Consider the following 25,241-nt stretch of genomic DNA (forward strand, 5'->3'; position numbering starts at 1 on the left):
ATTGCACCAAAAGATGATGATTTAGTACATACAGCTGCAGAAAGTGTTTGCATATCATTCAGTGAAACTCGACTTTACATTTTTCAATTCCAAGTTTTCTTGCACATGCACAAAAAAGTGAAGCAATGGGTGTTAATGTGTTGGCTCCATTAGCAGAAGAACTTTGCAAACAGTTAAATAGTGCCAGTTTTATATCTGTGTCATCAGATGCTTCCAATAGAAAATCAGATTAATTCTGATAATGTTTCAGTTTTTTCATCCAGTTCATGGGATAAAAGTGAAGAATTATTTGAATTTCATTCTATTGAAAGTGAACCATCTGACATTACTGGGAATGAATTAACGATACCAAGAAATTATATACTTTATTTTTTATCCAAGTGTAAACGAACAAGTTTGCGCCCAATTTATTTATAGGACTGGGGCAACTCGTATAAAGACTCATCTGGCTCCCACTGATGAGACCTTGATAAAGGTTGAAATCGGTCTGGGTAGTGACCCTTCCCATAATGCATAGCATTACACATGTTCGCAAGGAGATGTGCTTTGCATTATGGGATACTAAGGCAAGCGATGTGAAGTTATTAGCTTCTTTATACGAGTTGCCCCAGTTCTGAAAATAGTTCAGGCACAAACTTGTTTGCTTACACTTGGATAAAGAATTAAACCAAGTATATAACTTCTTGGTATCTTTAATTTATAGTTTATAATTTATAATCAAGTGGAAAAACTCCCAGCAATGTTATTGGGAATGGTACTGTAGATAGTTAAAAAATTCAACAACAAATAATTTTGTTGTTGAATTTTTTAACTATATGATTTTTTTTTAACTATATGATAATATGAATGCAAAGTTTGGTGGAGTATAGTGTCATGGTAAAAACATTGTTCTTACTAAATTAAGAAACTTATCAAACAGAATATAATTGGAAGTGGTTGTGGTGCACTCGTTCATAATTGTATTCAAACAAATCATGATATTCTACCATTTGAAGTAGCTGTAGTTGTCAAAACTTTACCAATATTTTCATATGTATACAGTTAAGTAATTGAACTAGATAATTTTTGTGATGAAGCGGATGTTGAATTTTAAAAAAATACTTCAGCATGGTAGTACATGCTTTCTATCTTTGTCCATCATCAATTAGACATTAGAAATGCTTGAATTTTTGAAGAGCTACTTTGTAAATCAACCTAAACGTCCTACAATAATACTGAACTTTTTTAAACAAGACTGCTCACTTCTGGTTGCATTGTTTAGAATCAGTTGGAAATCTTTAAAAGTATTCAACAAATAGGCACTAAAGAACTTCAGCTTTTGGTGCTTTTAGCAAATTGCATTTATTGAAAACCTGGTTTTCCCTTTCAGTCGTTTCCAACCATAGGTGACTTTGTAGGTATTGCCCGCCCTGGTAAGATTTTTACAGGTTAGTTCACCATTGCTTCCCCCCTTCCAATTTTATCCAGGCTTGGGACTGGCATATGGCTGGGACATATTCATGACAGTAATCCATGTGTGGTGTTCACGGGGCTGGTTTGCCTGTTCTGGGAAGAGCAAAAAATCTGAGTTTCCAGGTGGGAAAAAACCCTACCTCTGTAAGAGACTGGCTAACTCACCTTTAGGTGAAAGAGACCAGAAAAAGGTTCCTCATGTCACTGACAGAAATTGAACCCAGGGCTTTCCAACCAAATGGCTTCGTTTATACTGACTGAGCTACAGAGGCTCTCGTTATTGAAAACAAAGATTGCAAATGAGAAGATGTTGGAATTTGTTCCTTACAGTAAGGAAACAACTGAACAAATGGTCTAAAAGATTTAATTTTGGAATTCTATAATTGTGTTTTGGAATATCTTGGCTTGTGGGGAAAATCTCTTGACTAAGCATCTATTTTTAATTGTATATATACGTTTTTATTCTGTATCAGAATGGAATGAAACTGAGAAGACCTATGATTTTGCAGCATCTAAATTTGAGATGAAACATTCAAAAGAATCATAAATAGACAACCAAGTCTTGTAAAACTCTTTGCAGAAGAAAGGTACTCTGAATGGAGACAAAAAAGATGATAAAAGAAAATATTTGGACTGAAATATTAACACATTTCAATACAGAAATAATAAAATAAATTTAGTAGAATTTGCTCTGAGTTTACCTAGTATCTCAGCACCTGTAGAGAGAGTATTTTCTCAATTAAAAATATTATGGTCTATAGAGAATCGTCAATAATTTCAAATTTAGTAACCATAGAAAGCAACTTTGAAGAAGATTGAAGACAATTTTATGAAAATATTTTAAATAAGATCATATTGGGAGGCGGGGGGGGGGGGGAGAATACATTCTTCGGATACTAGTGAGTTTTAGAGATAGATATGCCCGATATATTGAAGTATCTGAATAATTACCGAGAACATTTTTTCTGCTTGTGTTATTTTTTGATGTTTAGATAATTAGTATAATGGAATTTTTTATTTTGCTTTAATGTACATGTATATACATTTTTATTTTCTATAAAAAGAATTTTTGAGAATAATTTTTAAATAGAACTATTTTATAGATCCACCAAATGTCAATAAATAAACATATCATTTTAATTATTTTACTCCCCACCCCAACCTCACTCAAAAATGTCATGGTTTGGATGATAAATAATATGTATTGAAATGAGTATTTAAAAAAGTTTAAAATATTATATATATATATAAAATAGAAATTATTCATTGTAATTCTGTAGAAAATATGACTGTCAGATTTTCCTATAAAGATAAAGAGAATAACATACTAAATTGTATCTATTGTGTGTGTGTGTGTGTGTGTGTACACATACACACGTATACACATTCATGTTTATAGTAAAGTATATTTTTTTTCATACTTGAGCTTCTGTCTTGTCTCTCTGTGTGTGGGGGTTGTGGGAGAGGGTATACAGTATTGTCTGTTTTATAGCTAGTAGTTAGAAAAATTGTTGTAAAGGCCCTTAGTCCTTTACAACAGTTTTATATAATAGCCACTGTCTTGTAGACATTCATTTTCCACATTGTGTCTCTTCTACAAATATTTCCATGGGTGCTGTTCATCAGAACCAGTATCCATCCTTTTTACCCCATTTCTGTTAAACTTGCAATAAGAAGTGCAATAGCTGCCCAACCTTCTATTGCAATGGAATCACTGACTCACTGAACCTGCTACTTCAGCCAGCTCTTCGATGTAAACAGGTTTTCTCTTGATTCCTGTCTTCATGACATGATTTGCTATAGGCTTTGCAGCCTTTCATATATGGGAGTGGAAAAAAAAAGTAAATGCGTTTTTTGCTATAGTGAATTTTTTTTTTTATCCCATTTAGAACTTTGCATATTAGGTCTTTAGCCATATTTGGACAAGTAAGAAGAAAGGAGACATATGTTAACTTTTCTTTTAAACAGCTGAAGGCTATTCTTTGGGAAAGGCAGAACACTGGTAACAGAGGTAGATGGAATGAAAGAGGATGCAAAGAAATTGGTTAGGCAAGTTTTGAGCTGGGCTGTAAATGGTTGTTGGTTAGCAGCAGGTCTTGTTCTTATGGTTTTGGAGGAAAGTGGGGGGATGATAATGGCCAATTCAACAGAGCACTGTCCATGAAAATATCTAGAACAGACATAAGGCAGAAACTGATTATCTATGAGAGAGGGATCATTAACTAACGAGACTACCTTCTTATGAATAGCATTAACTAATCTTGCACCATCCCAACTGTGAGCAATATTCTATGGTTAGGTGGATTGATTGTGAAGTAGTTTCTTGAGTAGGAAAGTATGCGGGTTTGACAGCTGCAGAAGCTATGGCTGGAGGTATAAGAACAGAAATCTGGTCATTATCAAAAGTTGGGAGAAAGGAAGAGAAGGCTTTTTTGCAAGAGATTAGACAAGACTGAGTTTTGGTGGCAGTGAAGTCCACAAAGCTGAAATATAGCTAGGAGTTCATGACATTAGTCATAGTGGATCTGGAGGATTCTAATAATTGGGTGCTACAAAGTTTTTCAGAAAAGAAGGAATGGAGTGTATTGTCATCTGCAAAAAAGCAATGGATAAGATTTGAAATCTGTGAGAGCAGATAATTTCTATACAGGGCAAGAGAGTGGGTGAAAAACTCTAAATCATTACTACTTTCAAATCCATCAACTGACTTTGCAATCTGTTATCTTCTCCAAAGGAGACAACTTTCACCAATGATGGTGAAAGTTGTCTCCTTTGGAGAAGGTACTTCATGTACCTAATGTACATGAAGTACCTTGTTCATGTACCTATTTACTGTTTAAGTGGGGATGAACTTTTCTTTAGTTATCAATGCAAGAACTGGAGGAGAAGAATGATGCCAATGGGTCTCTCCTGTCTTTGTATGAGGTTACCACGATACCATCTGGATATAAGAGTGGTGGAAACATGGTTGTGCAAAGGTTTTGCCAGGATCAACTACTATTTGGGATAGAGTGAGATATGAAGGCCTTCATGCCAATAAGAATGATCTGTTATTTGATCTGAGCAGGTGTTTGGATCAGGAGAGCAGAAGCAGTAGTCAGGCTATGAGAAAAAAATAAAATAAAAAGGATCATGTAGAATATCATGAAGGTCATCTCATTTAGCACTCTTATAGTGCTAAAGGACACAAAACAGAGAACTTTGGATGAAAGTTGTTCCATAGCAAAGGAAAATGTATGAAGGTTTCAGTTACCAATCTTCCCTTCCAAATATACTACAGATATCAATTCTCTTAGTAAATGATGTCCACAGTATATTTGGAAGAGGAGCTTGTTAAGAAGAGATCAAGTGTGTTGGCAGATTGGAGAGGATTGTCAGATAGGGAGATCAAGAATCTATGTTTGGTATTTGCTACTGGCAAATACTTTGTCATTGGTAGAACTGGAGAAGGGGAGCCAGCTTGAGCTGTGGTCCTCAAGAAGGATGACCTTGCTTTAGAGGGAGAGAATCAAAGAGATCAGAGTGGTTATTGGATTATTGAGACTGATTGGTTTGTTAAGCAGATCAAACAGGGAGGATAGGAATTTGAGGTTTGCAATCTCTGACATGAGATGCTCTGGTTCTGATGAATGTAGAAGGAACTGTGTAATGTGTGTGGAGTGAGCAGTGTTGAGTTTGCCAGCTAGGTTTCTGTTTAGATGACTATGGTGATGGTGCACATCATTTATATTGTTTTTTAGGCCATGAATGTTGGTGAAGTGGATATGGATTTTATTTTATTTTTTAAAATATTTTTGCAGGAGAATTTTTTATGATCCACAGTGATAGTGTTTCATTGCATTTTAATCCATTAAAAGTAAGGAAGTAAAAGATAATGAATAGAGGCATGTAATGAGAGGTGACAGGACCTGCAGGTATACTGCCTGAGAGAGAGCCCCATCTTGTGTTCACACATGGAATTGACAGTTTCCCCTGCAACCACCATACTTGGTCTTTCTCTCTCTCTCTCTCTCTAGTCACAAACTGTCAGGATTTATCACTACTTGATTGATAAGCCTCCAGATTTGTTACTATCCAGTTGAATCACTATCTAGTAGCCAGCTGCTGCAGATCTGTTTTACTGCTGTACCCATGAATGGTTGGGAGTCGGGGAAACATGGCAAGGTAAAGCGGAATCTGCATAGTTGGTAAGAGATAATTACCCAAAAAAACATGTTATAGAGGGAACCAAGAGTGGATCTGGTAGTAGCATCAAAAGACATATTCACAACCAAGGTAACTCTGCCTCCAATTGAGGAGAGTGACTAACTATGCAGTCTTTTTCTGAGAAATTGCTAACATTTGGAATTCTCTGTCAGGGTTTGTGTTGAACTATAATTTATAGCTCATAAGTATGAGAGACTTAGGAGGCATCTTGGAGTGGTGCCATGGATTAAGAAGATACAAGGAAAAAATGTCAGTAGTGCATGGGAAGTAGTAAGGGATTGTTTGAGAAAAGTAGTATCAGAGTGCATACCCACAGTCAGGAGGAAAAGCCAAGTGAGAGTGTGTTAAGTGGATGAGTAGAGCTGCAAAAAAACATTGTATAAAGAAAAGAAAAGGGTGATCAGCATACTCATGAGTACAAAGTCCAAGCAAGAAGAGTCACTAGTGTAGTAAGAAAGGCCAAATGAGATTATGAGAGAAAAGTAGCTAAGCAGACCAAAGTAAATCCAAGATTTTTTTTTTTTTTTTCATTATATAGCAAGTAAAAGGGAAAATGACAGAGGCAAAATAAAAGTTGAGTTGCTGAGTGATCATTTTGGAAAGGTGTATCATTATGGCAGAGATTTTGCAGTTGCTGATTTGATAGACATGTCCAAACGGAGGTAGATGAGGAGGTGTTCAGCATATTGAAAAATATCAATGTGAATACAATATGTCAGCCCAGGTACTATGTAAATGTGCAAGAGAATTGGCATTGCTTCTGATGAAGTTGTTCAATCTAAGTCCGCTCTGACAAGGTCCCAAGGAAATGGAAAGAGGTAGTTGGTTTCAAGTAACATCCAACAGTGGGTAGATATGGATATGATACTCTATAGTGGGCAAGTCTTTGAAAATAGTAGGCACTGTCTTAGAATTTATTCACATTTTATAAAATGACGGTAGAACTGGATCAAGGAAATGGCTGCATCATGACACTGCTGAGCTTTGCAAATGCATTTGACAAATTATCACATGGAAAACTATTACAAAAGTTGAAGCAAATGGGAATGGATGTGGAGCCGGTAGCATGGATAGCGGAGTGGCTGACAGATCTTGGAGAATAGTATATGGTGGTGGTGGTATCTAGGAGAATGAGGGCGACTAGTGGAGTACATCAGGGTTCTGTACTAAAGCCATCATCAAATTCCTGACACGTACCCTCAAGGGGTGTACAGGATATGATAGCGCTACATGAAAAATTTACATCATTACTAACTTCCTATCTACAATTTTCCTCCAAATCAGTCTATTACTTGTCAAGACTCCAATATCATCATTATCAGATCTTATATTTCTATCGTCTAAGGCACATTGTACCGTATCAATCCACCTATATCTTGGTCTTCCTCTGGGTCGTTCTTCTGCCAACCTGGCAGAGAACACTTGTTTTGCTAATCTTTCCTCGCCCATTCTGTTTAAGTGACCATACCACCTGAGATTAGCTCTGCTAGCGCACTCCTGGATGCCGACAATGTCAAGTTCTTTCCTAATATCCTCGTTTTAATATGATATTGCCATTGATGTCATCTGTTCACGCCTTTAATCTTTCTCAGGACTCTCATATCTGCGGTCTCTAGTCTTTGGTCAAGTGTTTCACTACTGACCCAGCTCTCAGATCCATAAGTTAAAACTGGTTTGAACACTGTCTTGTATACAGCTAATTTAGTGTTCCGACTAATTTCTCTCTTATTCCATATGAATTTATTCAATTGACTTCCTACCATACCAGCTTTCTTGATTCTGTTGTCTATTTCCATATTTAATTTACCATCTTCACTAAAAATCGTGCCTAAGTAGCTGAAATATTTTACTTGTTCCACAGGTTTCCTGTTCACAACACAGTTGACATTTTCAACAATTCTACCTATTTTCATTGTCTTTGTAATGCTGACCTTCATACCATATCTATTACAACAGTTATTCAATTTAGTCAGGGAATCTTGCAAACTAGTAGCAGATTTATTCAGAAGTATAACATCATCTGCATAAAGCAAAGAGCTGACATTAACATCTCCAATTCTGATATCATGTTTAACACCGCTTTCCTTCATAATGTGATCCATATAGATAATGAATAACAGAGGGGATAATGTACATCCTTATCTCACACCAGATTTAACATTAAACCATCTTCCTGTACATCCTTCAATTCTAACTGCCGACTTACAACTCAAATAAAGACTAAGTATTGCTTGATATAATGCCCCATTGACACCATATAACTGTAGCGTATTGAATAGCTTCTCTCTTGGCACCTTGTCATATGCCTCTTCCAGATCGACAAAACTTAAATACAGATCTTTGTTATATTCCTATGCTTTCTCGATTATTTGTCGTAAAGTGAAGAGCTAATCCTGATAGCCTCTATTTGGCCTGAATCCAGCTTGTTCTTCACCAAGCTTTTCTTCCACAATTCTTCTCAACTGTTTCTCAAGTATACTTGCATAGATCTTGCCAGGAACATTCAGTATGGAAATACCTCTGTAATTCTCACATTCAGTTTTATTTCCCTTTTTATATATGGGCACTATTAGAGCTCTACTCCAATCATTGGGAATTCGTCCCTCTGTCCAGGCTTTCTGAACTATGCAGTGCAGCCACTGTAAGACTTTTATAACACCATACTTCAGCATTTCTGGTCGAATATTATCTACTCCTGCTGCCTTTCCACATTTCAAGCCTTTGAGGCTTTTTCTACTTCAAATATGGATATGTATTCCTGACTGCATGCCTGGTCAGTGTTTTTTACCACTGTGCTGTCATCACTGCTTGTTTCATTTAGCAGTTTTTCAAAGTAATTACTCCATACTTCAAGAATATCTTTTTTTCCCGTTTTCATGTCACCTTTATCATCTCCAACTCCTTTTCCAGCCCTCTTTTCTCCATTTCTAAGCTTCTTCAACAACCTCCAGAATATCTTACCACCTTCTTGATATTTATTTTCTATGTTCTTGCCAAAGTCCTCCCATGACTTTTGTTTAGCTAGTTTTACACAATGTTTTGCTTTCTTACATTTGTCTCTATTCTCTAAGAGCAAAAGCTGACTTATTAGCCAGAAACTTTTGATATGATTTCTTCTTTTCCTTCACTGCCTCTTTAACTTCCTACGTCCACCATGGAGTCCTGATTTTTCTATCCTTGCAGACAACCTCACCACATGCCTCTCGGGCTGATTCAATCAGGGTTTTCTTCAAGGCTTGCCATTGAGTCTCCAAGGTTTGGTTCCTGTTCTCAAACTTTTTCATTTTTTCTTCAATAATCTTTGTGTATGTTAGTCTACAGTTCACATCTGAGAGCTGCTCAACTTTTATTTGCTTTAAAACTTTCTTACATATTATTCTTTTCAATATGAAATTCAGTTTTATCCTGCTCAAGACTAAATAGTGATTGCTTCCAATTTCAAATCCTCTGTATGCTCTGGTGTCCTGCACCAGGGAGAAAACATCACTATCAACAATAACATAGTCAATGAGACTTTTCTTATTCCTTGCCTCTTCTCTCCATGTGTACTAAAGCCACTACTCTTTAATATGTATACCAATGATACAGGGGAAGATTTAAGGCAGGGATATGCAGTTGTTTGCTGATGATGCACAGCTGGAGAAGACAATAGTTGATAATGCTGATATAGGTATCCAATCCTTCTGGATGACTTAAATAAATTGGCATTGTGAGTGACAGATAATGATTGTCAATTTAATGTTACAAAATGAGGTTATAGACTTCAGGTTGAAAATGTTACATACTGTGTATCACATTGATGGTACTGTATTGCAGGAAATTGATAAGACTTGGGGATGTTGATGAACATAGTTGAAGTTCAGAGGCACGTTGCAAAAATTGGTAAAATAGCTCAAAGGGTTACATGGCTGTTGAAAAACATGCTAACAAGTAAAGATAAGGAAGTTACTATCCCTCTTTATAAGCTATGATTCAGCCACATCTTGACTATGTGCACAAATTATTGGTCACCTGGGTTTGTTAGAGAGGATTCAGATATGAAGGCAAAACTGGTGACAGGTCTGTGGAATACTCTCTATAAGGATAGGTTGAAGGTGTGTGGGTTATAAAGTTTAAGCTGATAGGGTGGAAACTTATCAGATATTAATGGATGACCTTTGGTCAGAGAACTATGTCATCCATGGAAGTTGTGTAGAGTGTGGTTAGTAATGATGTGTGGACTCGATTTTTTTGTGTGAAGAATGGTGAATGGAGATTGCCAGAATTAGTTGCGAGAGGTATGACAGATTTTGTGTGTATAAAATTTAGGGTCTCCAGACTTGATGGAGACACTATGTAATAATACAGTGTGATTGACATGTATTGAGTGTACATGCTGTACTCCATTATTCTCACATTGGGGGGGGGGGGGAGAGGCACTTATTAGTATTCCCACTTTAAGCCAGAACCTGTAGCATGGTAAGTTGTTCATGAGTTCAGATAGAAAGAAAGAACCTACAAAGATATACAGTTGGTTGGATTAATTCATAGTTTCACTTTTAGAGTGTGAAGTGAGTTTATTTCTAAACTGCTTGTTCTCTGTGAGTTTGCATGTTATGCAGGATGGAAAAAACCCTGTCACTTTCATGTGAGATCAGTTAACTGAACTATACATTAAAAAAATCTTTATAAATGCAACTTGTGCCAATGAAGGAAAAGGGTCTTTTCAGCTGAAGGGCACTACTATGACAGCAAGTAGTTACTTGCTGTCATAGTAATGTCTTAGAAAGGTTTAAATACAAACTTGGGCAAGAATACATTACATGAAAAATCTTAATAGGAAATACAGCATGTGCCTTAGAGAATACAAAGAAAAGTGTAAAAAAAGCTATCTTTAAAAGTAGCTAAATAAAAGTCATGGTAGGAATTTAGAAGATATGATGAAGGTAAAATGTTAATAGGCTGTTAGTATGTTAATAAAGCTTAAAAATAGAGAGAAAAATTACTGGGAGTAATTTTTTTTCAGAGACCAAATGGCAATAAATTTGACATAAAAACTCAATAAAAGTACATTCCATGTGTTTTTATTTTATTAATTTTAATAGGTGAATCCCACCAACAGAATGTTGTGAACCAATTGTACGTTTACTATCATAGTTGAGCTAAGTATTAAATAATCTGGAAACCTTCTCTAGAGACCACCAGGCTTGAAAAATTCCATTAAGTAGGTAGTTTCTCACACACAGGGGGCAACTAATTCATCTATCACTTAAAGGAAAAAAAACTTTCACATACATCCATGCTTACAGTAGGATTTGAACCCACAGATTATTAGATGAGTATGCTGCCCATTCAGCCAACCAGGCTGATTTCAGAACTGCTTCAAAAAAATATCTGCTACTGCTCCTGCCTAAGAGTGGTAGCAGATGTCTTGGATGAATGCAATCATGAGTGTATTTAGTATTGGAGATAGAAAAAGTGAAAAGACCATAATAGATGATAACCAGAAATGCTCAAATATGGAGATATAAAAGTGTTACAATGGCCACATTACATAATTCAGAAGACCTGATCACAGGATTGAATTCCAGATGATTGGAGTAGAGCTCTCATAATATACCTATCTGTAAAAAGAAAAATAAAATGTGAGAATTAACGAAGCGATATTGCTACTGAGTGGGAAACTTGGATAAGAACAAGTTGGGGTTCAGGCCAAGTGAAAGTTGTGATGAAAAGATTTTCACTTGAAAACAAATAGCTGGAAAATCATTGGTCCCAGGATGCCAAGAGAAAAAGCTGTTCAAATTGTTACAGTTATATGGTGTAATTTGGACATTATATCAAGCAATACTCAGGTCTTTACTTTATGCAGATGTTGCACTTTTAAAATAAGTACAACAATGGTGCATAGAAAGTACAAGTCTGCAAGATTCCACAAGTAAATTGAATAACTACTGTAATAAATTTGATATGGATATCAGCAATAAAAAGAAAGCGCAAATAGGCAGAAACATTAAATGCTTTCTGAATGGAGAGCCTACAGAACAGATAAAACATTTCAGCTGTTTAGGCCCATTTTTAGTGAGTATGGCAAATTAAATGTGGAAATAGACAACAGAATTGGCAAAGTTAGCACAGTAGGAAATCAAATGAATAAATGTATATGGAGTAAGAAAGAAAATAATTGGATACAAGACAGTATTCAAGTCAATTTTAACTTAATTATAATTAAATAAAAACTTGATTAAAGACCAGAGACAACAGATGAGAGTTCTGAGAAGATTAGGGGATGAACACATGGCATCAATGGCAATAAAGATATTAAAAACGAGGATACTAGGAAAGAACTTGGCATTTCAGAAATGGGTTAGCAGAGATAATCCCAGGTGACATAATCACTTAAACAGAAAAGAGGAAAGGTTGGAAAAAACTCAAAGGAAGACCAAGCTCTAGGTACATTGATGTAGTAAGAAGTGCCTTAGATCAGCGCTTCCCAAACTGGGCCGCGTCCCCCTTGAGGGGGCCGTGAAATAATGAAAACAAATTTAAAATGTTTTAAGACTAAGTAGATTTTTTTTATTTTAAAAGAAACGTATTTTAACTTTTATTATTTATTTTTTTTTTTTTGTTATTTTTTATATTTTAATGGAAAAATTCACACATTGGTTTCACACAAAATTCACATATTTCGGCGCTTAATGAATATTAGTAAATATTGCTTATTCATATGTTTCATTTCAAAGCAGTGGTTAATTGTATTTTCTTCGAAAGCTCTCCAGGGAAGCTGGAAATCTTCCTGTTCCTTTCATCAATCAGGGACTGTTGATATTGACTTTATATACATATCAAAACTCGTTTTATATTATCACTGTCATCCGAGTAGTTTTCTGTTACCAATAAAAGTTTCGCATATACTTCACACATAAAAAAAAAAAGCTTAAACAAGTTCATGTGGGGACATAGTTACTCGCTTGCAGTGGTAAACAACACCCCCTCCCTGAAAGCCACTATACTGCAGAGGCAATAAAAACAAGTACTTTTATTATGCCAGTGAATAAGGTATGAGCAGTCTGTGTAATATATTTCTCAACAAATAGTGCAATTAGAGACAACTGGGATAAAAACACACCAATTAATGAATCACATGTCCCCTCATACAGAAACTATGCTATATAGACTGAAACAAAACCATATGTTGCATGGGCAACATATGGTTATATGTAACACAGTATCTTAACTAAAAGCTATTGTTATTAATTAGATGTGTGTGAGTTCGATTTCCCAAGGCAGCAATAAAATTCGTAAAAGTGTTAAAACTAAGTAATATATATATATAATGAATGTTATGGCAGTTTCACATATGGAATTCGGTTGAAGAGAGTTAGCATTTCAACTCAATTGTCAGCTATGCTTTTATCTTTCGGCTGCGCGATCTTTTAATACCGCACCAATCATATGCACGTTTTAATAACATGCCTTTGCTGTCTGTTTCGCGTTAGGCTTAATTACCGTAAAGGGAGAAAAGTCACAAAAGAGAAAAATGTTCTTGGTTCGGGGATTCCCTTATTCAGGTAATATTCACTAATTTCATGTTATTGTTATCAGTCTGTGGTGTGCCAGTATCGGTAAGTGGTGATATTATTGATCTATCCTACGTTAAAAAATTTAACCCTGAGATGGATAATTGGCTGATAAAAAATAAATAAAAAAAAATCCCACGAACAATCAGAAGAAGCAGAAACAGACTCAAAAAAAAGGACAGTATTTCATATTTTACCAGAACAGCCCGCATCGTCTTCAGAACCAAACGGTAAGATGCAAAAAATGTAATATGATATATGCATTTGATTTTTGCAATATTCGCTGTGTATGTTTTGTATTGAATATAAATACAATAAATATTATAATAATATATCTCTCTATTACGATTTTTTTTTGAGGGGGGGGGGGTGAAATATTTTAATTTTTGCAAAGGGGGCCCCTGACATCCAGAAGTTTGGGAAGCACTGCCTTAGATAACCAAAATATAACATCTTATAATATCCTGTACATCCTCTAAGGGTATATCAGATTTGATGATGTCAGCTATTAGAATTGAAGTAGGTATAGGAACATCAGTTAAATAATGTATATATGGGTTACACACTTATGTCAACTAATTTGCATTACCTTCATGGAAGAAGGAAAGTGGCATTAAATTAAACTTGCCAAGTTCTTCATCCTGTGAAGCAAGCAAATTAACCAGAACACAAGTAACAGATGTACTAAACTGGCTTATTTGCTTCAGCTGCAATGCCAAAACAGCAAACCTGATATCAAAATCTGAGATATTAACCTCAGTTCTTTACTTTATGCAAAATGATGTTATGCTCCTATATAAATACACTGAAACACTTTAGAACTAAATTGAATAACTGCTCTAACAAATTGAGTAAACCACCATTTCAGCTATTTAAGGAAATTTTTAGTAAAGATGATAAATTATATTGAAAGTGGAGAGTCAGTTGAATAAATTTATACAAAGAGAAAAATTAGCCAAAATGTTGAACTGGCAATATACAGGATTGTTTAGGCAATTTTAACTTATGAATCTGAGATCTGAAGTCAAAATTAAACAACTGATAAATAACTAACTCATAAGTATGAGTTCTAAGAAAAATTAGAAGATTGAACAGTTGCTGTCAATAACAATCATATTAAAAATGAAGATATTTAGAGAGAAAAAAATCTCTACCATGTGCATGAGCAGCACTATCTAAAATAGTATTATTTAAGCAGAATGGGAGTGGAAAAGTTGATGAGTTAATGAAACAGGCGAGTAGTAACAAAATTCCAAAGGAAGAATATGAACTATGTCTGAGAAGGCCAAAATATAAGATTTGACAATATTGAAGATTTAAACAAAAAACGGATTAATTATTTGCAAGAAAACCGCAGTTAGGAAGCTAATAATGTAATCTTAATTATAAGTAATTACGATCATGTATCATGTACACGCTAGGAATGGATGAGTTTGCTTATCATTGTAGAAATTTTTTCACTTGGTTAAAAAGTAAATTATACATGTAAAGAAATTCTTGTTTAATCCTTTACCCAGGTGTAAGCAAAGTTTGTGAGTGAAGTATGTTCATGACTAGACTACTTGTATATAGAAGCTGCTGACTTCACATTAATTGCACAGTATCCCATAATGCAAAGTACAGGTTGCTTTCTCATGTATATTGTTATGCATTATGGGAATGGTCACTAGCCAGGCCAGTCATATGTATACAGATGTATTTTTATTTAATTAAATGCATGTAAACTTGAGTATAAATATAAACATCAACAAGACAAAATACATGATCATCAGCAAACATCCAGCCTCATCAATGAAACTGACATTCAATGGGGAAAATATTGATCAAGTGTCAAGATATAAATATCTTGGTTGTTGGCTTAATGAACGGTGGGATCCAGAAATAGATATAAAGACAAGGATTGAAGTTGCACGGCAGTCCTTCATGAAAATGAGAACACTATTCTGCAATAAAGACCTAAACATGGAAGTCAGATGCCGAATGCTGAAATGCTACGTGTGGTCTATTCTGCTCTATGGAGTTGAAACATGGACATTGAAGGCGACAACCATCAAGAAAATCGAAGCCTTTGAGATGTGGCTATACAGAAGAATGCTAAAGATATCATGGACAGAAAAAATTACCAATGAAGATGTCTTAAAATCCATTGGCAAAGCTAAACATCTTGTACAAATAATCAAGAAATGAAAAACATCATATCTTGGCCACATCATGCCAACTTCTACAAACTATTTTGATAGGAAGAATTGATGGCAAAGGAACTAGAGGAAGAAAAAGAATATCATGGTTTGACAACATCAAGACGTGGACAGGAAACAGCAGTGCACAACTGCTCAGATTAGCACAAGAGTGCAGTTTGTTTGCCAAGATGGTCGCTGACCTTTGATAGAAGATAGCACAATAAGAAGAAGAAGAAACTTGAATTTTTTTCTTTCTTATTATCAGTACTTTTGCTGTGCAGAATATATTGTGATAGAAGCATTAATTAATTTTAATGTTTCGTTTATATATAGTTGTGAATTGTTTATATATGCATTGGAGCATTAATTTTTAATGAAGTGAATTCACTTGATTTTAAATGACTGTGTCCAAAATTAGGATAATAATTTAATGTTTAGATGTATTTTCAAAATACATAAATTGAAAGACTTGCTTATTTCACTGAAAGTGTAAGGTTTCACAGCCACAAAGAGGATAATTGCATAATAGCAACTGAAAGTGTTATGCATTCTCAGCATGCACGAGTGAAAAACAGTAATTGGAAGTTTTTTTTTTTACCCTTATAATAAAGTTAGACTATAATAAATTTAGTTTAATTCTTTTTCCAAGTGTAAGCAAACAAAGTTTGCACCTAAAGTATCTTCAAGACTGAGGCAACTCGTGGTAAAGGTGGACCAAGCTCTCATCACTCCTTGTCTCAGTATCTCCCATAATGCAAAGCACATCTCCTTGCAGACATGTATAATGCTATACGTGTCTGCAAGGAGATGTGCTTGCAGACCGGTTTTGACCTTTATTGAATGTTCAAGTACAGGTCAAACTCCAAAAACTCAGCGTTGTTCCCCTCAGTAACAGGCTCACCCTGCCAGTGAGAAGAACTCTCAGAACCAGTTGGCTCTACACTGTTACAGGCTCACCCCACTACCGAGCAGAGCCGCTCATATTTCATCTGAGGGGGTAACAGCAACAGCTGTGCCTCAGTTAACTTCATGGGCTACAGCATTGCCATTCATTACCACACACACCCAGGACGTAGATGACAGCAACAGCCGAGCCTCAGTTAAAACTTCATGGGCTACAGCATTGCCATTCATCACCCAAGCTTTCGACCTTTATTGAGGTCTCGTCAGTGGGAGCCAGACCCAGAAGTGGTGATACTAAGGCAGAAGCAATGGAGAAGTCATATTTACCTATACCAGTTGCCAAAAGGTGTACCACCTTATTATTAAATTACTCTGGATTTAGAGAAAGATGTTGGAAGTTTTTTCCCCCACTTGGTTAGACTATAATAAATTTAGTTTAATCCTTTATCCAAGTGTAAGCTTAGATAAAGTGCACCTGAAGTATCTTCAGGACTGAGGCAACTTGCGGTAAAGGTGGACCAAGCTCTCATCACTCCTTGTCTCAGTATCTCCCATAATGCAAAGCACATCTCCTTGCAGACATGCATAATGTTATGCATTAAGAGAAGGGCCACTACCCAGACCGGTTTCGACCTTTATTGAGGTCTCGTCATTGGGAGCCAGACCCAGAAATGGTGAAAGTGGTGATGTGATACTAAGGCAGAAGCAATGGAGAAGTCATATTTACCTATACCAGTTGCCAACCACCTTATTATTAAATTACTCTGGATTTAGAGAAAGATGTTGGAAGTTTTTTTCCCCCCACTTGGTTAGACTATAATAAATTGTAATTTAATTTAATTATAATATGATGAGAGTTTGGTCCACCTTTACCACGAGTTGCCTCAGTCCTGAAGATACTTCAGGTGCACTTTGTTTGCTTACACTTGGATAAAGGATTAAACTAAATTTATTATAGTCTAACCAAGTGGGAGAAAAAAATCCAACATCTTTCTCTAAATCCAGAGTAATTTAATAATAAGGTGGTACACCTTTTGGCAACTCTTATAGTAAATATGACTTCTCCATTGCTTCTGCCTTAGTATCACCACTTCTGGGTCCCACTGGCGAGACCTCAATAAAGGTCGAAACCAGCCCTTCCCTTAATGCATAGCATTATACATGTCTGCAAGGAGATATGCTTTGCATTATGGGAGATACTGAGACAAGGAGTGATGAGAGCTTGGTCCACCTTTACCACGAGTTGCCTTCAGGCACAAACTTTGTTTGCTTACACTTGGATAAAGGATTAAACTAAATTTATTATGAAAAACAGTAACTAATAAACAGTTGTGAGAGATGGAAAAATATTTTGTAATGAGTTACTGGAAAGTTTTATTAATTGTAGTCTTTTATAAAAAAAAGATGTTTAAAACGTTTTATGCTGTAGAAGTAACTAGAGTAATGAGAGAGAAATTAAAGGAACTTGATATATATTACGGACAGTCCCTAACTTACCTAAAAGTTATGTTCCACAAACTTTATGTAAGGTGGATTTAACATCCTTGTCCCTTAACCTCACACTGTTGCTTACGTGTATGCATTAGTACATTATATGGCTTAAAGGTTATTTTGGTTAGTTTCAATCAGAGGATGTACACACAAATTAGATTTCAGTATTTAGTTAGTAATATAATAAAGTATAAATACTGTGAGAAAGTAAAAAAAGCGTTTGATTTGGTCTATTTCAACCTTCGCTATGAAATCAAGAGATAACTGAACAGTGGCTTCTTTCTTCTCTTCATAGAAGTTGATAACAGGCTAAAAGTGCCTTCGATAACTCTTTGGACTTTTGAAGACCATCAAGCTTCATCCTCCAACTGCTTTGTTATTGTAGGTTAATGTTCAAAACATCTCTACCAGAATTTTTTTTGTCAGAAAGTTGCATATGCACATAACAAGGGGGAACTTATGAGAAGGACATTCTTAATGACTGCCATCACACAAAGATCAATTTCAAAAACTTCTAATGTGGTTTAGTAAAACAATTCTGTACCAGATCCATGTGGCATGCACATGAATCTGGTACAGAATTGTTTTAAAAGATATCCGCTAATCACCAAATAATTTTGTTTTCTTTATAATTTTCATCTCTAGGTCAATTTTGGTGAGTTTACATACGGATTCACTTTTTCCAGTCATGACTGGAATCTACCCAACCACATACAACCCCAAAAAATTAGGAAAGCATATAAATACAAATACATACAACATAGCATGCTTGTATGCAATAGTAAGGAAATAGGAGCACCACTGTTAGGTGGCATGCAAGTAATGTAATAACTCTAACTTTTTTTTTTTTTGGTTCTGGTTTCTGGGTCTGGCTCCCTCTGATCAGTGAAGGTCACATTAATATACATAATGCAAAGTGTGCTTTGCATTATGGGATATTGAGGTACAGTGGAACCTTGGTTGTCAAACAATTCATTCCTAAAGGCTGTTCAGAAACCAATTTGTTTGAAAACTAAAACCATTTTCCCATAAGAATTAATGTAAAATTAATCCGTTCCCAAACCCCACATGATTGCTTCTTTAAACCTTTATAACAGTACTTCATGCATAAAATCGTATACAAAAACAATGAAAATGCATAAAATCTTACACAATAAATAAATAAAATATAGATGAAAATTAAGGGAAGAAAACCCTCAGCCTTTACATAGTCACTAAATTCTTGCACATATTTCTCAGCAGCTTCTTGGTTCGAAATCGCAGCCTCCACATGCCTAACACCCTATGTATGCCATAGTATTTCTCCTCTTAAATTTCTCGAACCACCCTCTACTAGCTTTGAACACATCAGTATCATCACTTGTACCAGGGTTTTTCTTTAACAGGTCATCATTACAGCCTCAAAAACACTATCACTAGCTAAATGTTTCTCGTTTATCCAAATCAGAAACAATTTTTCCACAATCTTCTTCTTCAATCATCTGTAATCTTTGTTTAGTAAGAACTTTCACTTTTTTTGCAACATCAGCTCCCTTGATCGCCTCTTTATTTTTGAGTATTGTACAGATATATGAATTGCCTTACCTCCAGCAATGGAATACCCTGAAGATTTCACCATACTGAACTGCATAGCAAGATCCAAGACATGAATGCCATTTTCATGTTTGGATACGATTTATTTTTTTCACCTCTGTTGTGGTTCTAACAACTTTTCTATTTGCTTTGCTGTTATGTGCACTATCTTCTTTGGCTCATTTAATAATAATTTATAAAAAAAAAAACAATAAAACACAAAGAAAATCAAGAAAAAGCACTGCAAATTCGAGCAGGTGGAGGCTGCAGCATAACTGATGCTCTCCTGCTGTACATCTCAGCCTGCAGAGCACATGGTTGCCGGTTTGCCAGTTCAGGAACTGATTTGTTCGAGATGAGAGTCGTTCGACAACCAAGGTTCCACTGTAATTGATATGAAATTATTTATATAGCTTCTATATACAAGTGGCCTAATCATGAAGATACTTCACATACAAACTGTGTGCTTACACTGGGTAAAAGATTAAACAAGAATATAACTTCTTGTTTAGTATAATTTACTGAGTTTGCTTTTCTTATTCTCTAGTTTTAGCAGTGCAGAATTTTGTGAGAGCATTTCTGGAATAGGACATGAACTTGGCATGGAGATAGAAGACAACTATACTGAACATAACTGGTAATTTTCACTTTTCCCTTGAAGCATTTTTGTTTCACATGTAACTTATTTTGCAAAAGTATCTGTAATCATTTCAGTTGCTATTTCTTATATATGTATTTAAAAATAAATAAATTATGTAAACTGCTGTATATAAAAAAAAAAAGTATTATGATTTTGTATATGCTTTGTATTAAACAAAATTCAGTTCCTCTGCTTGTAGCAGTTACTTTAAGATTTTAAGAACTCTCATCATGATATGATTTGCATGCGAATAAGTGTTGTAATCCCTGACCAAATGAAAATGCCAAAAGAAATATTTGGTTTTTATAATTTGCTTCTATTCTGACAAATTTAGGTCACTTACTGAACATCAGTTTTAATTTTTTAAAAGTTTGAATTTAATAATTCAAATTATAACTTGGTCAGCTTGCTGATTTAAAATATAAAACTCATATCAGAAACAGAATTGCATTTTTTTTATACAGTAAACAGAAAGGTACAGAGCAGCCTGCTACACCAGCAGGTAAAGATATGTAGAGTGAGTTTGCATTATTTACTGAAGTGCATCATGCAAATTCACTGAAGTAGAATTCAATACTGAATAATTCTAATTTAAGTTAATTGTAACAAGTCACTCTGTATTCTTTAACTACCTCAGATGTCTTTAGTCCAGTTGATAAACTGATTTTTTTATTATGTAAAATTAGTTATATTTTATTGTTTCACAAGTTAGTGCACTGACATATTATTCTACAGTACAATACTTTATATAATTAATCCTTAATTATTTTGTACATTCATTAAATTAATGTATTTCATTTGAAGCACCTATATGTTTATATGTAGGTATTTTTCAAACAAGTCAGTGAAAAATAAAACATGGTTTGCAGTTTTGTGTTATTAATCCATTCAGCTAGTGTTGTACTTTGATATTGAATATGTATATAAAATATAAAATAAATATCATAAGCAGTTAAATCATTTCTAGAATTACAGGTCTTCGTTGCATAAGGAGAGGGGAAAAAAGGAAAATTTGAAAAACAGTTCTGAGGGCACTGTATATATTGGCATGCAAAACTTAGTGTTGTGAATTGTTTCATTCTGCTACTTCTCACAATAGTCATGCCAATCTTCCATATCTTTTTTGTTTGGATAACTGTCAATCACAAATTATTATATATTATATTATATGGTCAACCCTCACTGTAGCAAAAAATAGTTTGCTATACCGAATTTCATTTAGCCCAGCAATATACCTGGGGTTTGGGTTGGGACTTTTCAGTAATTTGGTATAGTGGTATTTGCTATAGTGATGGTTAGTTTTTTTTTCCTCCCCCAATGTTAGTCCATGTCTCAAGTGAGCAAAATAGTCATGTCACACAGTAAGTGATGAAAATCTGCAACCTAAAAAACTTGATAAAAACAAGGCAAGCATAGTTTAGGGTATAATAAAATACATGTTTTATAAGATTTATATGCAGTATTTTCAGATGTTTTATTTTTTTCACCACTGTGGAAAAATAATTTTCCTGGTTAATCTGTAAACACATAAGTTTCATTGATAATTATAAGCATTCCTGTACATTACAGGTTCTTATCACATCTAATATATATTACCATGATATTTTTAGGAATAAAATGCAGGTTAATTGAGAATGAGGTAGCAGTCTTAAATGTAGGATAGTAATTTGATCTTTTCTAGTTGATATAGATTGTAATATACTGTCATTTGTGGGATTTTGAGATAGCCTATATAGATTGTAATATACTGTAGGTCATTTGTGAGATTTTGAGATAGCCTATATGATTGCAAGAAACAAGTTCACTTGAGAATAGTTTGTCATTTTACCTTTATATATTTCTCCCCCACAAGATTGGATGTGGTTTCTTTGAATATGCATTATGCTGTTTCTGCACTATAAAAGCTTGAAATAAATGCCTTTCGATGTTTAGTAATTCACTGTTAACAAAAAAAAAAAAAAAGTTATACGTGTTCTATGTGACTTAACCATGCTAATAAAAAAGCATTAGTAAATGGTTCAAATTAAATGTCTTTTCACTTATGAAAATGGTGTTAGATTGGATCCTTAAATATTTTTGAAAAGATCTCTCACTGTAGTCAAATATTTGCAATATCCCCCCCTCCTTCTAACTTGTTATGTGGGAAAAGTCTGCATTCTGCTGAACTATGAATCAGTGATCTCTGTATGTAAAGGTAATTTATTAATGTATTATGCCACTAAATGAAGTTGCTATTTAGTGTATTTGAGAAGTATCTAGAATACTATAAATGAAACAAAAACATAACCGAATCTACTTAATTTATGTTTTTATAGGACACCAGATACTTGTGGTGCACACAAAGATTCTATATTGTACTCTGTAACCACTACAGCATAAGCAGACTTATGGCTATTCTGAAATTTTCCTTTAAAAAATGAAATACAAACACAACATTTACTGTCAACACCTTTTATGTGAATTTTGAGGTTTAGCAGTCATTTAAATATCACATTGTCATTATGTATATATATATATATCATAAGCATGCATCCCTGAAGTTATATATTTAACACTGTCAAACTGATGTTTATAATTCAATATCAGATTTAAAATATTTGTAAATCAGCTGTAATGTAAAGAAAGGTTAATTTTTTTCTGGTTACCTGTTTTCATTTTTATAGTTTTTGTATTCTGACTGTTGATTTAAAATAAATGCCTAATCAACTGAAAAATGTATAAACATTTTATAAGTTATTCCAGTACAACAACCTACATACAATATCAGTTATGTTATTTTGTTAATTAACATATTTAAAAAGTAAATTAACATATTTACTAAATATGTTAATTTACAAATTAACATATTTAGTAAATGAATATTCACTTTGTGTTTTAGTCTCCCACTACAACAAATGAATTATGCTAGACACTAGGGACCTTAATCATTCCATGCACATTCATTGATATAATCATTAAAACTGCAAGATTTTTTTTTGCTTATGAATCTGTTCTTTCAAATAAGAGCTTGGAGGAAATGGATATCCAAGCATGATATTTCTGAATGGTGAAATAGCAGTAGTCTTTGAATGGAATGATGATTAATGCACTAATAACAATGGATAGAAAGATACCCAACACTACTCTTTTTTCCCTTAAATCAGCTTTGTCATGAATTGAGACATGATTCTCTCTTTTCTAAGATCAAGTGTTGTCAAATTTCTGCACCACACAAGATAAATAAAAACTAGGAACTCAACAATCAGAATGTAAATCACTTTTGGAAATATGGGAATAAATGCATTATTATTATTATTGCACTACACCTCCAGGGAGTCCAAAGACTCATCGAGCGAGGGCACCTACAACTCTCTGTCATCATTACACGAGCGCCATCTACTGCCTACCACCACCACTAGTTTTTTTGCAGACAATCACAAACATCCATGCCCATGGTGGGAATCGAACCCACAGTCTTTTGGCTGGAGAGCACATATGCTAACCACTCGGCCAACTAGGCCAGCAATTATAGAATGTACTATAAATATTTGAAGGAAATGAAGGTCTGTAATCTTATACTAATATCAAGAGGTCTTATTTGTGTATTTGCAAAGACATTTACCTATAAGTAGGTGCACAATTTCTGGATATTTGATATTTTATAAATAAGTACACAGTTCTTGCCATATAAATACTGTTACAACTTCTGCACAACCCAGCCTGGCCAACAGAATTTGCAAATCCAGTTCTGTTAGTGGCACTGTGTGCAACCAACATTCACATATTTATCAGTAGAGAAACAGTTGTCTAGCTGTATGGATTAACATGCAGTGGGGAGAATATGAGAACTGTGTAGCTGTAATAGCACTGTACAAGGTTGGAATGCAGCCGTCTGTTATTTTCAACATGCTAAAAACACTCGGGATCAGTAGAATGTTTGTGTATCGGAATATTAACTGTTATAACGATACACAAGATGCATCTGACCACCAAAGAACAAGTTGACGATGTTGCATTAGAAGAACGCATCTGCTGTAATCCTGTGAGAATGCAGAAAATGATGTCATGTGCTAACTAATGACCTAGGGGTGAGATCATATTACCGTTCTACTGGACACTCCCTAACATCACAACTTATGTATGCGGTAGAGGATGATAAAATCAAAGGCACTTCTCTGGTGATATGTGAACAATAGACACAGTGAATGTACTGTTGTACATTTACAGATGAGAAGATTTTCACCATTGGAGAGTTGTTTAACTGCCAAAATGACTGGCTATTTGTCCCTGATAGTTGCACAGCAAAAGACATAGTACTCAGGATTCAGAGAGGTCATCACCCTGCATCAGTGATAGTTTGGTATGGAGGAGGCATATGAAGGGTATCCATGTTGCATTTCTCCAAGAAAATGGCCAAAATCTCCACCAAAGTGTATGAAGACATTGTGTAACTTGTGGTATGACCCCTGAACAACATCTTGTTTCATGGTAAGCAGTGGACCTTCCAAAAGGACTCAACCCCTGCACACAAGGTGAAAACCACACAATAGTGGTTGGAGGTGAATACGCCCGAACACATATCACCACCTGATTGGCCATCCGGAAGTCCCGATCTGAAACCGTTGGACTTCAAATTATGATTGGAGCTTGAGAGAGTAGCCTACAAGAAATGACACCCCAGCATCGCTAGCCTGAAGTTGGATTTGGAGCAAGAAGTGGCAGCATTTCCATTTGACATCGTGCTTGCCACCATCAACATATGGCCTCACAAACTTTGGGTGTGTGTGAAGGTAAAAAGAGGACAATTCAAACATTGAGTGCTGCCATGTGCACTGCTCAAAACAGTTAGGGAATAGTTTAGTTTCTGTCAGATAATTATAAATTTCTGCAAATAATTATAACTATTGGGTACTTTATACATGAATAAATATTTCTTACTTGTGGATAGGGTGTAATTGATGAGATATTGTTTAAATAATCAATATTTATTACAAATTTAATAAATTATACATTTTAGCATAAAACAATTTTAACAAAAATAGCCAAAAACGCGTTTGTTAATTTTTAATAGGGCGTATGGTCTCCATTAACAGCCAAAACAGCAGTACATCTTGATTGCATGGACCCGATAAGATGATCAAACAGTTCTTGTGGGATATTTCCCCACTCTTCTGTGAGAGCAATTTCAAGTTCTTGAAGCAATCTTAGTGGCAGCAGTCGAGTAGAAAGGTGCCTACCTAAAGCATCCCAGGCATGTTC

The 25,241-nt window shown here is 34.9% G+C and overlaps 1 protein-coding gene across 2 annotated transcripts in view; it reads left to right on the plus strand.

The window, feature by feature from the left end:
* Maf1 (repressor of RNA polymerase III transcription Maf1) overlaps window positions 1-22,711 on the plus strand; it is a 173,980-nt gene extending 151,269 nt beyond the window's left edge. For both annotated transcript variants that reach the window (XM_090408734.1, XM_090408735.1), the window contains 2 exons: window positions 19,911-20,000; window positions 22,319-22,711. In XM_090408734.1, coding sequence (XP_090264860.1) covers window positions 19,911-20,000; window positions 22,319-22,382 — 154 coding nt within the window. In that variant the 3' untranslated portion in view covers window positions 22,383-22,711. The remainder of the gene's footprint in view (window positions 1-19,910; window positions 20,001-22,318) is intronic.
* Window positions 22,712-25,241: the final 2,530 nt, after the last annotated feature.

Source organism: Typopeltis vanoorti, chromosome 18 (assembly GCF_054136105.1).
Source record: "Typopeltis vanoorti isolate ZY-2024b chromosome 18, IOZ_Tvanoo_1.0, whole genome shotgun sequence".
NCBI lineage: Eukaryota > Metazoa > Arthropoda > Arachnida > Uropygi > Thelyphonidae > Typopeltis > Typopeltis vanoorti.